This window comes from Pieris brassicae, chromosome 3 (assembly GCF_905147105.1).
Source record: "Pieris brassicae chromosome 3, ilPieBrab1.1, whole genome shotgun sequence".
Classification (NCBI taxonomy): domain Eukaryota; kingdom Metazoa; phylum Arthropoda; class Insecta; order Lepidoptera; family Pieridae; genus Pieris; species Pieris brassicae.
In genome coordinates, this window is record NC_059667.1 from 7,260,360 (window position 1) to 7,274,272 (window position 13,913).

Below are 13,913 nucleotides of genomic sequence, written 5' to 3' on the forward strand. Positions count from 1 at the left end.
ACAACCCAGTCACAATTGGGACGTGTTGCTGAGTGCGGTAGAGCGCGCATTTAACAAGCGTTTGAAAAGCAAATACCCATAAACTACAAATGAAACTATACAGACTCATAACGTTTTATTGGAAGTTTCAGTACATAATATTCTAAAAACTTACAGCAACATGAGAACTTTATCCTAAGAGTAAACGGGCGTCAACCATTTTGGCCAATATTCCAAGATGTAATATGTCATAATGTACTTCTGGACTTGTCAATTTTAACAGCATGTTACATACATATCAAAGAATGTTCATAATAGATTTGTATCTGCGCTCCTTTATAAACGAACTATAAGACCACGGATCGAAATAAATAAGGTAATTAAACATCGGTAACTAACTAATTTATTATTTCATTAATTTTTTGCTTTGTGTTAAGCATTTTTATAATGCACCAACATAGTAAAATTAATGGGCCAAAAAGTGACGCAGCTGAATAATACAATAGGTGTATTGTAAAATACACGATAATACAAATTTTGGTCATGGTAGGTTAAGATCGTTTACAATTTGTGAACATTCTTGATGTTGCCATATTTGGTATCTATAAATTGAAAGTAAAAAAAATTTTTTTTATAAGTGTCATCTTGAAATACAGCCAAAAAGCCACAGAAAATGTTATCAACTCGTAAGTAACTTACAGATTAAAAATTATATTTTAATATCGTTTTAAGATCTCTCCGCTTGGATGTTCTGTATGATACAATTATTTTCAGCTTTATAGTGTTAAGTACTACTCTTTCGTTCATACGTATTAACGTATCTTGGCCGAATATAATGCATTTAAGCCTCCGCGGTGATGAAATCAGATGTCTTCTTGTAAAACCTGGATACAAGTGCCGTGTTTGTAATCATTACTATATTAAAAGAATGGTAACTATGGAAACAAATATCGTTCTAAGCCCTCAATTAGGTCATTCACTAATTTAGTTTATATGAATAAAAATACCTGATTTAAAACAACAAATCTTCTAAAATCTTAAGACTTTTGACTATTTATGTAATTTGATATATAAAAAGTGAATTCCTTCATTTACACGACAAACACATTTTATAGAAGAGACTTGAACAAAAAAAACTGTTACCTATGAATGCAACGAAAAAAAATTTTAAAATTAAAAATATAAACTTACGCCTTAAAAAACAAAATTAAGATAACTAAAAAGATGCAAATAAATTGACATTTTCTGTGGCTTTTAACGTCCCCCCTAAAAGAAAAGACCCCTCATGCGCCGTCCCACACCCTGTCTGTCATACATCACATTGAATCTATTCACTAACTGGTTGATAGCGTTACATCCCTTAGTGATTGTACCCAGGTAAGTCATGAGCGCCACATCGTTGCATTGCTGAAGAAAATACATAACATTTAAATATAGCAAAAGTTATGGCAGTTAAATGTCATACTTGTTAACTGGTATTTTATAGTAACATTCTATGGTTTATTAAAATTTTATTTAAAAAATAAAAATAAGTTTTACATAGTAGTATAGAAATATATTTTTTCTGCAATTATAACATAATTATTAGCAAGTTTTCTTTCTAAAGATTTATTATTAACTTGTGGAATCTTTAAACTATACATTTACTAAGATAGACAGTAGATAATCAAATTACTTACATTATAGAAATGTGTGCGAAACTGTTGTGATGTAAGCAAAGGCAGACGATTAGCTAAAGCTCGCGCTTCTCTAAGTAATGCTGGCCTTGGAGGTAAGGTACCATCCCTTATTGCCCGTACTGTACTGAGCACTGCCCTTACTCTTGAGACTAGCATTTTTATAGCTGACCGCTGGGCTGTTAAGTGGTCCGCGACTATAATAAAACAAGTACATTGGGTTAAGATCAGCTTAACTTCTGTATGGGAATTATAAATAGTAAAACAGTTTAGTAAACTGCCACACTTTAATTTTGAGGTAATGAAACTTATTGGTATTAAAACAATAGTAAACACCTAAAAATATGTAGGACATTCTTATGTTAATGTAATTAAAATAAATTTACCAGCCACCCAGAAAAGATAAATAATAAAAAATTTATTCATAAAATAGATGTACATATTTTTTTTAACTATACCTAAGCTGTTAAATGCTGCTTCACCAGACGATACCCTAGCTACATGATCCACTCCAATTCTCTCAGCTTCTTCAGCAGCCAAAGTATATGTAAGTGGAGCAAGTAGCATTGTAGCTCTTCCGTTCACTACATCTATTACTGATTCATATAGATCTACTGGCAGTTGCTAAAAACATTAGGCTTATTAAAAAAAATATTTTAGAATCTTATAGCCCGTTTAGTTAAGGCTAAAACTGAATTCAAGGACATGTTTGTCCAGTCTCAAAAAGGATCTGTAATAAATTTTATTTATGTTATCACACCATTGTGATTGAATTTTGTATGGAAGCAATGGCAATAGATACCAATTTGAACATTTCATTTTGTTTTCATGCCAGTAAACAAATGTGTTGAGATGTCTTTGCTTTACACCTGTTATTAAATTTAAGTAGTATTTACCTCACCATTCCTGCCACCTGGGTGTAGCATTAACATAACTGGACATTCATTAATATCACAAATTTGTCTGTGTACTGCAATGTCCCTTTCAGTCGGAGTTTCTCCAGTTGTATACCATCCCAGGAAATCCATTTCAGAAAATACTTGTTTAACTGTAACAGTTATGATAAAAGTTAGAAAATGCTTATTTGATGGAAAACACTTCGTAACCGGATTGAAGCTATGTATTATTATAAACTTATAATTTTTTTTCCTTTTTTTTATCCGACGTTTCGCGTGCTTTACAGTGTGCATTGTCATGGTGAAGACTGAAGACAAAAGGTGTTGAATGTCATTAAATCAAACATGTTGAGAAAGTTGTATTATCTGTATTTATTTCCCCGGAGTTGATATTGACTAGAAGATGACGGGTTTTAGCAGAAATGACTCACTGTGTCCTCTATTTTTGTGGATCCCAGGTGTTTAATAATTTTAGGCTGTCTTCTATATTGAAATGCTTATTTAAGAACATGTGCAGACATTATATTACAAATGCTATGTAATTGGTCTTGTAATTAACAAGTAGTTTAGAACTATTTTGTCCTCAAGAAGTAACTCGTACCTCCAAATTATAAACACAAGTAAAGTTTGGCAAAAGATTAATTATATCTAAAACACATTTTTCCAAGAGCTCATGACTAGCTACTATAAAGCTTTTCTTCAGAAAAAGATAAATGAGTAAATATCGTTTTTTTTTATAATTATTAGTACTTACATTGTTCTTCCTTTAAATTATAGTAGTCCCTATCAATAACAATATCCCCTTCAATAACACTGAATACAAGTTCAAATGAATTCATCACTTCAATATTTCTTCCTTTTTGTTTACCTATTAGTGCCCCAACCACTGAAAAAAGTTATACATAACACATAATAAATAATACACTTAAACATCATTATAAAAGGTTAACCTTTAAAAGAAAAAGACAAAAAACACTGTAAAAATACATAAACATAAGAAGACTGCACATTGATTTATAAGTTACAATATTAAATAGCCTGAGCATGAGGTCCAGTCTACATAAAAATCTAAATGAACTTTTAAATTTTCATGAAATAAACTAACCTGGAAATGTTGTCTGTTTCATGAAACTGGATTTAAAATTGTGTATTTATAATAATATATACCTGTTTGTGGAGAGCCTTCTTGTGCTCGTAATCTGGTCCAATGTTCCGAGACATTCATAATAACTAAAGGATGAAGTGACACGGTAACAGAACCAGACGAAGCATTTGTAACCACAACACTTTTGTTGACTCCCGGAGGAGGTGCTGCAGGAGAAGCAGGATTAGGAACGTCTACTGATGGACCAGATGAAGCACTTTCTACCTCGACTTCCATCTCGAAATCAATTCTATCAGCGCTAGACATAATTGCAACAAATGGGCTTTATCGTTGAACAATAATATTTTTAAATATAAAGGTAAATCATAGTCTCAAATAGGAATAAGCAAATCTTAATGCGGTTAAATAGAAAAAATTGCACTTTAAATTCAACTATTATTTAATCTTTAAAAACTGCCCAGGATATATTATACGACTATCCATTGATCAAAATCACAAAAATAGTAAGATGAAAGAAGATCGTTTGCAATTTAATGTAATTGGAAAATGGAACGAGTTTTGACAATGACACTCTTCAATGCGCAAAATGACAGCAGGAATCCCTATGATCAACCTTCAACCGTCGTGTCATTTAATTATTTTAAAATGGTATATAGTCACTGCCATTGTCAAAAACGACAGAATTTTTTTATTTAAAAATAATCTTTCAGAAAGAATGGCGGAAAGCCAATCATGATTATGTTATCGTGAATAATAACTTTTAGTTTACGCTTTATGCGTAGCGATTTATGTAAGACGTGTGAATTAGCTTTCAATAAAATAATAAGTGTTATCTACGACTATCCCGGGAATTTCCAATGTCAACAGAGATATCTCTCTAAAATATCGAAGTATCCGTAACACATGCTAATTGGGTAAATATAAAGTTGAGCTAAAGAAACCAAAATAACAGGTTAGAAGATCTTTTCTTATTTGATACTATCGTACGGAGTTGACCACGATGGCAGCGACCGCGACCAAAGTAGTAGGAGCCGCAAAGGACATATCCCCTCTTTATTATAGAATGCTATCAAAGTTTCCTCAAAACTTTACCTTTTGCTTTGCTTATGGATCTGCTGTCAAACCTCAAATTGGAAATGAGAAGAAACATAACATGATTGACATGATTTACTGTGTAGATAACTCCCATAGATGGCATAGTGCAAACCTTGAAACTAACCCCTCTCATTACTCTGCTCTTCGTTTCTTAGGCAAAGGATTTGTTGCAAAGTTTCAAGAAAAATGGGGTGCTAAGGTCTATTTCAATACCTTGGTAGAGATGAAAGAAGAAAATGTTACAATTAAGTACGGAGTGGTATCACAAAAAGATTTAATAACAGATCTATTGGATTGGAACTACCTGTACCTGGCTGGTAGACTGCATAAACCAGTAGAAATAATCAAACAAACAAAAACGTCACAACTGCAAAATGCACTTCAGTCAAATTTGAGATCTGCAGTGCATACAGCTCTACTGATTTTGCCCGAGACATTTTCAGAATATGATTTTTATTTTGCCATATCAAATCTTAGTTATGCTGGAGATTTTCGCATGACTTTTGGTGAAAATAAAAATAAAGTGAGGAATATAGTACAACCTCAGTTACTCAGTTTTAGAGAATTATATCGTCCAATATTGCAACAATTCCATGCTTATGTTGATTTTCCAGCTGGGGATGCACAATGCCATCAAGATTTAAGTCCAGAAACTAAACTGCATCATCTAATGCAATTGCCTATGGTTCCACAACAGAGAATTGTTAAATTCTGGAATCATGGTGGACCACAACAAGATATGGAGGATGTGTTGAGAGCAGTTGCATATGACATTGATTGTGCTGTTATTTTAAGACAGATACTCAAAGATTTAGTTTGGCAATCCAGCGTACGACAATCTTTAAAAGGCATACTCACAGCGGGTTTTCTAAAATCCATTCGGTACAGTGCTAAGAAGATCGCAAAAATGTTTTAGCTGCTCTTCATGTTATTTGTATTTTATATATAGAATTAAATAGATGTATATAAGTAATTTGTGTATTTTTTACTTAGTTTTTTAAATCCTTTTGTTTGCTTCTAGGAAAAATGTTATCTGATGAATCAAGCAGTGATTCTGAAACTGGCCGCTTTAAATGCCAAACAAACAAGCAAGATGGTCAACAAGGAAGGGATGAAACTAGGTCGACAAATAGAACAAGATCTCCTGGCAGAAACAAACACTCTGTTAATAGATATGATAAGGGTTTTGATAGAAAAAAAGATGATAGAGATCGATTCCATAGAGATAGACACAGACATGAAAGATTTTCGCCTATAAGGTCTAGGTATCCTAGGGATAGAAGTAGAGAGAGGAGATCCCATGACAGACAAAGAGAGAAGGAGAGGTCAAAGCATAAAGATTTTAGTCTAAATAGAGATCAAAGGAGAAGTTCAAGATCCAGGTTCTCTAGATCTCCTATGCATAACAGAAATGTAAAAGATGAGATTAAAAATATCATTGTTTCAGACAAAACAACTGATAAGTATGATAGGAAACCCAGAGATGATAGTCCACCATCTCCTATTCATAATGTCAAGAGGTCTGAGGTGTATAAACCTCAAGAGCAACCAAAAACCAGGAAGAGTGAAAGCCCTGTTGTTATTGATCATGATAGTCCTGATGAGGAAGTACAACTAGGATCATATTATAGCATGATACCAGCTGTTGTAAAAGAAAAATCGGAAGAATCCAGTGAAATAGATTCATCTGATGATGAAAAACTTCGTGCCAAGCTCTTAAATTTAGAAAAGGAACTGAACAAAAGCAAAAAGAAGAAACATAAGAAAAAACACAAAAAGAGAAGTTCAAAGTCAAAAGATAAAGTTCTGGATGCAACATCCGTTGAAGTTACAAGTACAACTGATATACAAGAAGTGCAAAATGAGCATAAAACTCAGTCAACAGAAGTTTCGTCCACACAAAAAAATAATCGTAAAGACAGCAGCGAGGAAGGAGAAATATTAAGTGAAGAGGAGGAGTTTGATTCCAATGACCTGAGACACAAGCTAAAAAGATCAAAGACAACACAAGAACAGCCTAAATTAGATGCTTGTGGCCCCGCACTGCCACCACATTTGCAGAAACGCTATACTAAGAGTGTCTCTCCCGATAATGTTTCAATTAAATTATCAGCTGAAATGGTCAGAAATATCGGTATGTATTATTATTTTTTATCTATTTGGTAAAACTATCACATTCTCTAACGGTGATATTCAATTGGTTTTAGAGTACTGCCGAGTTAATATCAAACAACAACCAATAACTTGTACACAAATTGTAGGTTTCTAAATTGTCTTTAGACATGTCTTATTTTTATGTGACTTTATATTTCAGGACCAACTATACCATCTGACATGCGAAAAGTGCTTGCCGAACAAAGTCCAGAATTAATAAAAGAAAGTTCAGATGAAGATGGCATCGGTCCTTTACCCGCTGGCGCTGAAGAAAAATGGTCAGAGGCTCATCAAAAACTGGAAGAAAGGGCTTATGAAATGAAGATTCAAAAATTGGAAGGCCAAAGCATGAAAAGCAAGGATGTGAACCGGGAACAATGGATGCTTGAACTGCCAGAGGGAAAAACTAAGTTTTTAGGGCTTGAGGCTCGTGGATTTAGAGCAAAAGCGGGACCAGATATGTCTGACAGGTTCGTTAATAAAGCCTGTTTACTTTATGGTTCTGTTATTATCTGTGTAATATATTTAATCATTTTTAGGAAAATAGATATGATATAAACCCCTTTTTCTTAGATGTTCTTAGAAAACACGATGTCTTTGCAGACAATACCATCTTTCTATTCAATTTATTGCCCCCCCCCCCCCCCCAATCTTGTCAGCAAAAGTAAGCAAAGCTCTCAAAAATACATAAACGTATTAATTTTATGTAAGAATCCTCGAAAATACATTTCGTTTTCAAGCATAGACAATGTGTGGATAATATATGTAAAAAAGTTAATAATTACTGTTGACGTAGCCACTAAATTAAAAATCAAAGACCACCCTACCCCTCTTACGTAATTCTTGAACAGATCCTAATAAGGAGCAGAAAACGAGTGTTTATACACACGAAACTACGAAACAAACACGAAACGAATTACGGTTTACTGTGGTTTTATAATTGTTTATAAAAATCGGTTTCAGGAAATAAGATTTGGACATTACCACAAAGGTGTGAATGTACCACCAACGATGTTAGAGTGTAATATTATTAAGTATCTTCTTAAATCTTCCCAAAATATCTCCAGGCATTCAAATAACTGTTTATGTATCTATTCCTTCGAGTTTTTTAATTTTTTTACCGATAGAAATGGTGCATTTATAAAGCAATACTTCTAGATCCAGCTGGACAGACACTCCAGAAGATAAAGCTCGAAAGGCATCGGGTGTGGTTGAGGAAGATCCTTCGGAAACTTTACAACGAGAAGCGAAGGATCGGCAAGTGTCAAACAGAGATGAAGAACAAGAACAAGCTGTGAGGTAGGACGTTTATGTAGAAAATGCAATTAACTTCATAAAACATTTAATTATAAAAGAAATGAACACGACAAGGGATATTTTTTTTAAATTATTGCTTAAACATAAATGTATATATATAATATATATATATATAATCTATTTTAAATTTATTCAGCCAAGCACTCACGTTCCAGGTTGGCCTTTTCTAAAAGTTTCTTCAAAGTTTGCGTTACAAAATATTAGAAAAATACAGTATAATGCATTAATTTATTGAGCGAAAAGATTGAATTTGTTCTTTGGATATGGTTTGGTTAATAATAATATAGTACTCCATACTGCAAAAATATTCAGCGTCTAGAGTCGATAGAAAGGAGTAAATTAACGTCGTGGCTCGCCGTTTCATTTATCCACAGAAGTTATATTTTTTTTCTTATTAAGTATATAACTACTTCCAAACTATAATAACGTAATAGTTTTCTTAACATAAATTAAAACGTAATTAAACACTTATACTTTAAATACAATGACAGTTCTCTTTCCACAAAGTGTAGTCGTTAAATATTTTTTTTGGATCTGCTAAGACAATACTCACCGTATTTGAATGAAACAGAAATTTGTTGGTTTTGTTGTATTGTCCCAAAGACAGGACGAACACGCAATCAGCAATAAACTAACTTAAATGTTATATATTGCAGAAGACATAAAAAGAAGCATAAAAGAGATGAGAGTTTATTGGAAATGCACCAAAAGAAACTGAAAAAGAAAAAGAAGGTAATTATATAATTCTTAAGCGTATGGTTGGTATATATATGTACACATAAAACGCCAACACTTTCCTATAGCTCAACGTTTATGAATAAATATAGCTATTCCTACAGCCAACACTATAACTGTCAAAATAATATTGAAACTCAGAATTAAACATAAATCAAATTTTTAAAATCAATATTTCCTTTATGTAGATAAAAAAGACACTATCACAGAGACTCATATGAAACACATATTTTAAGAGTCCTGTTTAATACTTTGCAAAAGTAACACGATAGAAATTGTATAAAGTAATTATTCACAGAAGGAAATAGAAGATAAGAAAGAGCGTCGTCCGTTCAGCCGTGATGTAGACCTGCAAGTGAACAAATTTGACGAGGCCCAAAAGAAATCGATCATCAAGAAGGCACAGGACTTAAATACGAGGTTTTCGCGCGGAGATGCTAAGTTTTTATAACACAAATATAGTTATTAAAATAGTGTATTGTCTGTTGAATTGCGGCTGTCAATGTCAATCCTAAAAAATGTTACATGAAATATGTTGAATAGCAAGGTAATGCGTTTTTTTATCAAAGCTGACAAGTTCAAAATATCCATGAGAGCAATTGTCAATGTCCAAAATGCAATACTCAATTGTCAATACTATTACTGTTTTAGTGAAAATGCTTCAAATACAATTCGTGTCAACTCATTTATTTGTTTTAATATGGTTTTTACATTAATTTGTATCATCTCATTTAAGGTTTATGCATTATTAGTTAATATTTAATTATATGGTTCAGTAAGTAAAGTTATCTAGGGCCGTTCAAGAATTACGTAAGCTCTATAGGGGGAGGGGGGTCTTCTTCGTGGATGATTTTCTTATTTGGTAATAGCGTCAACAGTAATTATTTACTTTTTTACACATTCAACCCACACATTGTCTATCTTGAAACGAAATGCATTTTTGAGTATTCCTACAAAAAACTTATACGTTTATGTAGGGAGGGATAAATTGCAGTAAATCTTCTTAAGTAATACTTGAAAGGCCCCTCCATAATAAATATATTGGTTCAAAATGAGAAGTCAACAAGTGACACTCGAATTTGTGATTGTAAAATACACCTTTATACAAAACATTGCGGACGCCTTTACAATTCACAGGAAATCATAGTGATTAATATGACCACAAATGGCTATGTGATGTTCTCAATAAGATTCGTCTTTGTCTATTGACCGAAAAAAACTTCACATTTAAACTTATATCGCGACTATGCAAAAAATGTCTGACACGATAATCATGGCTGGAACAAAAGTAACTAGTAATTGGTATATATCAAAGAGAATATGAAAAATTTCAGGTTCTATAAATTGAGTAATGTGTTTGACAAAGTAAAATCCAAACGAACATTAAATAAATAGATATTACAATGAGTCAGGTATATACAGCACGTGCTTTGTCACGTGACCACAGTAATCTGTTACTTTGCCATGAGTTTAAAAATCGGAATTGAAAGTATTTTTTTAGCCAAGCGCGATACTTTTAGCATCATATAAAATAGTTTTCTTGTGCTAGCAGGAAGGTACTGGAATCTTACAACGAAGTTAGCAAAGCATTTATTTATTTCTAAATATTTGATCATCTCTTGTTAAAGTTGGAACTTGTAAGCACATAATATGTAAAACGCATTTTGCTATTATTTTTTATGTAAACGAAGATTATTAGTTTTATCATCGGTTTAAGTCTAGTATGTACAATACCACCCGAGTTTTTTTTAATCAAATGTAAACTGGTGTAAATATATCTTTGAACAGGCTCTATTTCACTTTCTCCTTTCTATACAACCTATATTTATGGAAAATATATATATACGTATTCGAACGCACTTATTAACTCGCTACCCTTTGGCCTGTTAACGACACGGAAAATATCTCATTTGGGAAAACTTCTATGTAAGTAAAAACGTAAAAACTATAATATATGAAATATTCTGGCGACGACTATGGTATATTTTTTCAATTACTATTTTAATTTTCTACGTCAATATCTGTTTGCTATTTCACTTCTTTCGTTTCGTAGTTAAGTGTTCGTATTGATTAAAGAGTAAATCGTTCTAATTGCACTGTTTTAAGTCTTTAATCTGTGTTTTAGGCGGACACAATGGATGATATATGAATATTTAATTCAACATAATGTATCTACTCTTTGAACAAAACCAGTTACAGAATAAAAATATATATAAATGACATCAAAACAAATTATTATTGAAGTTTACACTATGTTTTATATATGTAATAGTAGATACTCCTCTCAACACTTAAGTATGGTAATATTAGTCAGACTCAATACGTTTTTGAACCACGGGATTGATTTTTGACTGACTGAATCTGTCGCTTAGAATAAAAGTAGGACTTATTGTTTATAATGGACGTTTTGAAAATATTATAACGATTTATTGAGGCCATATTAAAACAAATTTATCGTATATGGGAACGCTTTATTTTAGTGAGGTTTATATTTTGATGTATAGTAATTATTCTTTGTTTGTCATGGTGGTTAAGTGGTCTGCTGACGCGCAGGTCTTCACTTCAGCATCTTGACAGCATAGATTCTCGTCCGCCGTCATATCGGCGTATACCCAAGGCTTCTCGCAAATTTTAAAGAATGCTGACAGCTGAAAATATTTTAAATTTTTGCCTTAAAATTAAAAAGTTTTTTTTTATTCCATTCTCCGACTCTGAATGCATTATTAACCAAATTCATTTTATCAGTTATAATAAATGAAATAATGAATCTTGTCAGTTATAATAGTGATATAATGGCTTAGTTCAGTTAAAGGCTAATATAGATACAAGGTTCGATTCCCAGGAAAACACTCTCCTTAAAGCCGTATAATGGAATAATGGCCGTTGACATACCGACGAATGACCTTCGTTTTCGCTGTCATTTGGAATTAAAGGCTAAGTTAGCCTCTAAGAAGCTTGGTGTGCCTAGCAAGGCGAGACGGTACTGCACTCCGGGCCACCGCTTGCTATATAGCGCATATATATTTATAACTATAAAGCGCAAATTCGGTCTAGCGTGTAGTACTGCTCTCACCTCAGCCTTCCTTTCGTCAGTCTATCAGATCGTTTTCTATTGATTCTCTGTGAATTCTTCGGGTACTTTCTTAAAACTATATACTCTGCAGAATAAATAAGAACATACCTTAAGTTCATCAGCATTCTTGAGCCTGTTGCACAGTATTTCAGGTCCCTTAGCCTTCGCAGCGGTAGCTATGGCGTTACACAAGACTTTACATTTGGTGCTGCCTTCTTCGTCGCAATTGACTACTAGTCCCGGAGATTGGGAAAGTAGAGGTTCCGTGTTTGGTTCTGGCGTGGATGTAGGGAAACCACCACAAGAGCAATTCCCCTTTAAGCCATCATTTATCAATGGCGCACTGTAAAATTATAATTACAAATAGAACTTATTTATAATAAAAAAAAGCTGTTGGCTTCAGATTTCTGTATCGATTTCATGATCATTTGTCAATCTAATAGGCAAGTATGTGGTCAGCCTCCTGTGCTTGACACACGCCGTCGACTTTTTGGGTCTGAGGCAAGCCGGTTTCCTCACGATGTTTTCCTTCACCGTTTGAGCGAAAGTTAGGTAAATGCGCATATTGACAGAAAGTCCATTGGTGCACAATGGTGGTAGAGTCGTACACTGAAGCCATTAGGTCAACACTTGAAAAAATCTACTCTCACCTATAAGTTATTCGTAGAAAAACTAGCCTTAATGCTGGATATTCTATCTATCCATATATTAATGATCAATAACGATCCAGTGCGTAACGTACGTGCAGAACGTAAGCGTGAAAAAAGTGACAAAATTAAGAAACATATACGACATCGTGGAGAAAGGAAAAATATTCCATTTTATCGTATGCATACTATATAATATGCTTAGCCAAGTTTTTTGGAACAATGTAGTTAATAAAATTAACGTTCAAAGCGTATATTATCATTTAAATGACACCATTTAAAAGTAAAAAACAATGTACCTTGTGTGCAAGTCCTCAGCGCGGATCAGTCCTAGAGTGATTAATATAAAACCAAAAAACTTGGGAAATGACATGTTGGCGAATTCTAACCGATGTTCAGCTGATTTCAAAATAACCTTTTCTCCATGCTGATTTATATATACTATACCGGTTGCTATAAGTTAGAGCGACTACGTTTGTTGGTACCTTGGGACTAACAAAAGAAACAATTCTAAAGCATATGCAATTAAGCATAAATTCTTAACTTTCCTTAACCAGTTATTGTTAGCTTAGAAATATGTTATTACTATATTGGAAGCATTATCCTTTCTTTAACCCTCTTAATTGCATAAAATTGACAGGTGTGATTCAGAAACGAGACTATGACCGTGAGTCAAAATCTAATACATTAGTGATTTATGAAGTCAAGAATAAGTTTAACTCTCATTTCTGAATCTTGCCCTGAGTAATCAAAGCCAGTGCGTACGCCCGTGTTTTAACAACACTTTATATATATTTTATTGATCGAAAATAGTCTTGGTGGTTACAAATAAAAATTACATAACGGACCTGAACTTTGTGAAAAATATGTCTACCCTACAGAAATCAGAATCTTGTTATGATACGTACCAATTATACGATGAAGTTGTTTTGTTTCGACTTGTATCACAATGAACCATTACTGTGTATGATATTTGTTGACATAACATGGTAATTCATTCGGCAATGGTAATTCAATTCAACTCGTAGTCCAAGCCTTCGTTATCTAGGTACCTAGTTAGCTAGGTACCTAGGTAGTTTGCTTATAATAGCTTGTATTAAAATAACTAATGAATATATTTCGTATTTTACTAGAAACATTAGGAATAGTTATAATAAATATGAATTATATATTATATACCTCATAAACATATCTTAGTAGTTTTCATCGTGTTTTAGTTGTTTAATCTAAACAATT

General features: G+C 33.0%; 4 protein-coding genes across 5 annotated transcripts; 2 read left to right on the forward strand and 2 right to left on the reverse strand.

Annotated features, from left to right (window-relative positions):
• Positions 1–102: 102 nt before the first annotated feature.
• Positions 103–4,190, reverse strand: LOC123707460 (COP9 signalosome complex subunit 6). Its single transcript, XM_045657515.1, has 6 exons — positions 3,719–4,190; positions 3,306–3,437; positions 2,552–2,703; positions 2,114–2,279; positions 1,659–1,852; positions 103–1,386 (listed from the first exon to the last, which is right to left on the reverse strand). The coding sequence occupies exons 1-6, from the start codon at positions 3,960–3,962 to the stop codon at positions 1,246–1,248; spliced, it is 1,029 nt and encodes a 342-aa protein (XP_045513471.1). The 5' UTR covers positions 3,963–4,190; the 3' UTR covers positions 103–1,245.
• A 157-nt stretch (positions 4,191–4,347) lies between these two features.
• On the forward strand, positions 4,348–10,751 carry LOC123706732 (zinc finger CCCH domain-containing protein 13). 2 transcript variants are annotated; one of them, XM_045656111.1, is made up of 6 exons: positions 4,348–4,608; positions 5,773–6,885; positions 7,066–7,375; positions 8,064–8,204; positions 8,879–8,954; positions 9,256–10,751. In XM_045656111.1, the coding sequence occupies exons 2-6, from the start codon at positions 5,778–5,780 to the stop codon at positions 9,406–9,408; spliced, it is 1,788 nt and encodes a 595-aa protein (XP_045512067.1). In that variant the 5' UTR covers positions 4,348–4,608; positions 5,773–5,777; the 3' UTR covers positions 9,409–10,751. The 2 variants fall into 2 exon arrangements, with proteins under 2 accessions (XP_045512067.1, XP_045512068.1); XM_045656112.1 differs by having other exon boundaries at positions 4,348–4,570.
• Positions 4,607–5,724, forward strand: LOC123706733 (phosphatidate cytidylyltransferase, mitochondrial). The gene has a single exon (XM_045656113.1). It carries the CDS (start codon positions 4,657–4,659, stop codon positions 5,665–5,667), a length of 1,011 nt encoding a protein of 336 aa, XP_045512069.1. The 5' UTR covers positions 4,607–4,656; the 3' UTR covers positions 5,668–5,724.
• Positions 10,752–11,411: 660 nt separating the features above from the next.
• Positions 11,412–13,121, reverse strand: LOC123706734. Its single transcript, XM_045656114.1, has 3 exons — positions 12,977–13,121; positions 12,139–12,373; positions 11,412–11,605 (listed from the first exon to the last, which is right to left on the reverse strand). The coding sequence occupies exons 1-3, from the start codon at positions 13,048–13,050 to the stop codon at positions 11,465–11,467; spliced, it is 450 nt and encodes a 149-aa protein (XP_045512070.1). The 5' UTR covers positions 13,051–13,121; the 3' UTR covers positions 11,412–11,464.
• Positions 13,122–13,913: the final 792 nt, after the last annotated feature.

What these genes read in the sequence shown, in the direction of transcription:
- LOC123707460 (XM_045657515.1), bottom strand. Translation starts at nt 3,962, where the DNA reads ATGTCTAGCGCTGATAGAATTGATTTCGAGATGGAAGTCGAGGTAGAA. An exon ending in AGCAGCATTTAACAGCTTAG is followed by an intron (nt 1,853 to 2,113) that starts GTATAGTTAAAA and finishes GTTTTATTATAG; the next exon opens with TCGCGGACCACTTAACAGCC. An exon ending in TTCGCACACATTTCTATAAT is followed by an intron (nt 1,387 to 1,658) that starts GTAAGTAATTTG and finishes TATTTTCTTCAG; the next exon opens with CAATGCAACGATGTGGCGCT.
- LOC123706733 (XM_045656113.1), top strand. Translation starts at nt 4,657, where the DNA reads ATGGCAGCGACCGCGACCAAAGTAGTAGGAGCCGCAAAGGACATATCC.
- LOC123706732 (XM_045656111.1), top strand. Translation starts at nt 5,778, where the DNA reads ATGTTATCTGATGAATCAAGCAGTGATTCTGAAACTGGCCGCTTTAAA. An exon ending in GAACAAGAACAAGCTGTGAG is followed by an intron (nt 8,205 to 8,878) that starts GTAGGACGTTTA and finishes TATATATTGCAG; the next exon opens with AAGACATAAAAAGAAGCATA. An exon ending in AACTGAAAAAGAAAAAGAAG is followed by an intron (nt 8,955 to 9,255) that starts GTAATTATATAA and finishes AATTATTCACAG; the next exon opens with AAGGAAATAGAAGATAAGAA.
- LOC123706734 (XM_045656114.1), bottom strand. Translation starts at nt 13,050, where the DNA reads ATGTCATTTCCCAAGTTTTTTGGTTTTATATTAATCACTCTAGGACTG. An exon ending in GCTGAGGACTTGCACACAAG is followed by an intron (nt 12,374 to 12,976) that starts GTACATTGTTTT and finishes ATAATTTTACAG; the next exon opens with TGCGCCATTGATAAATGATG. An exon ending in AGAATGCTGATGAACTTAAG is followed by an intron (nt 11,606 to 12,138) that starts GTATGTTCTTAT and finishes AAATATTTTCAG; the next exon opens with CTGTCAGCATTCTTTAAAAT.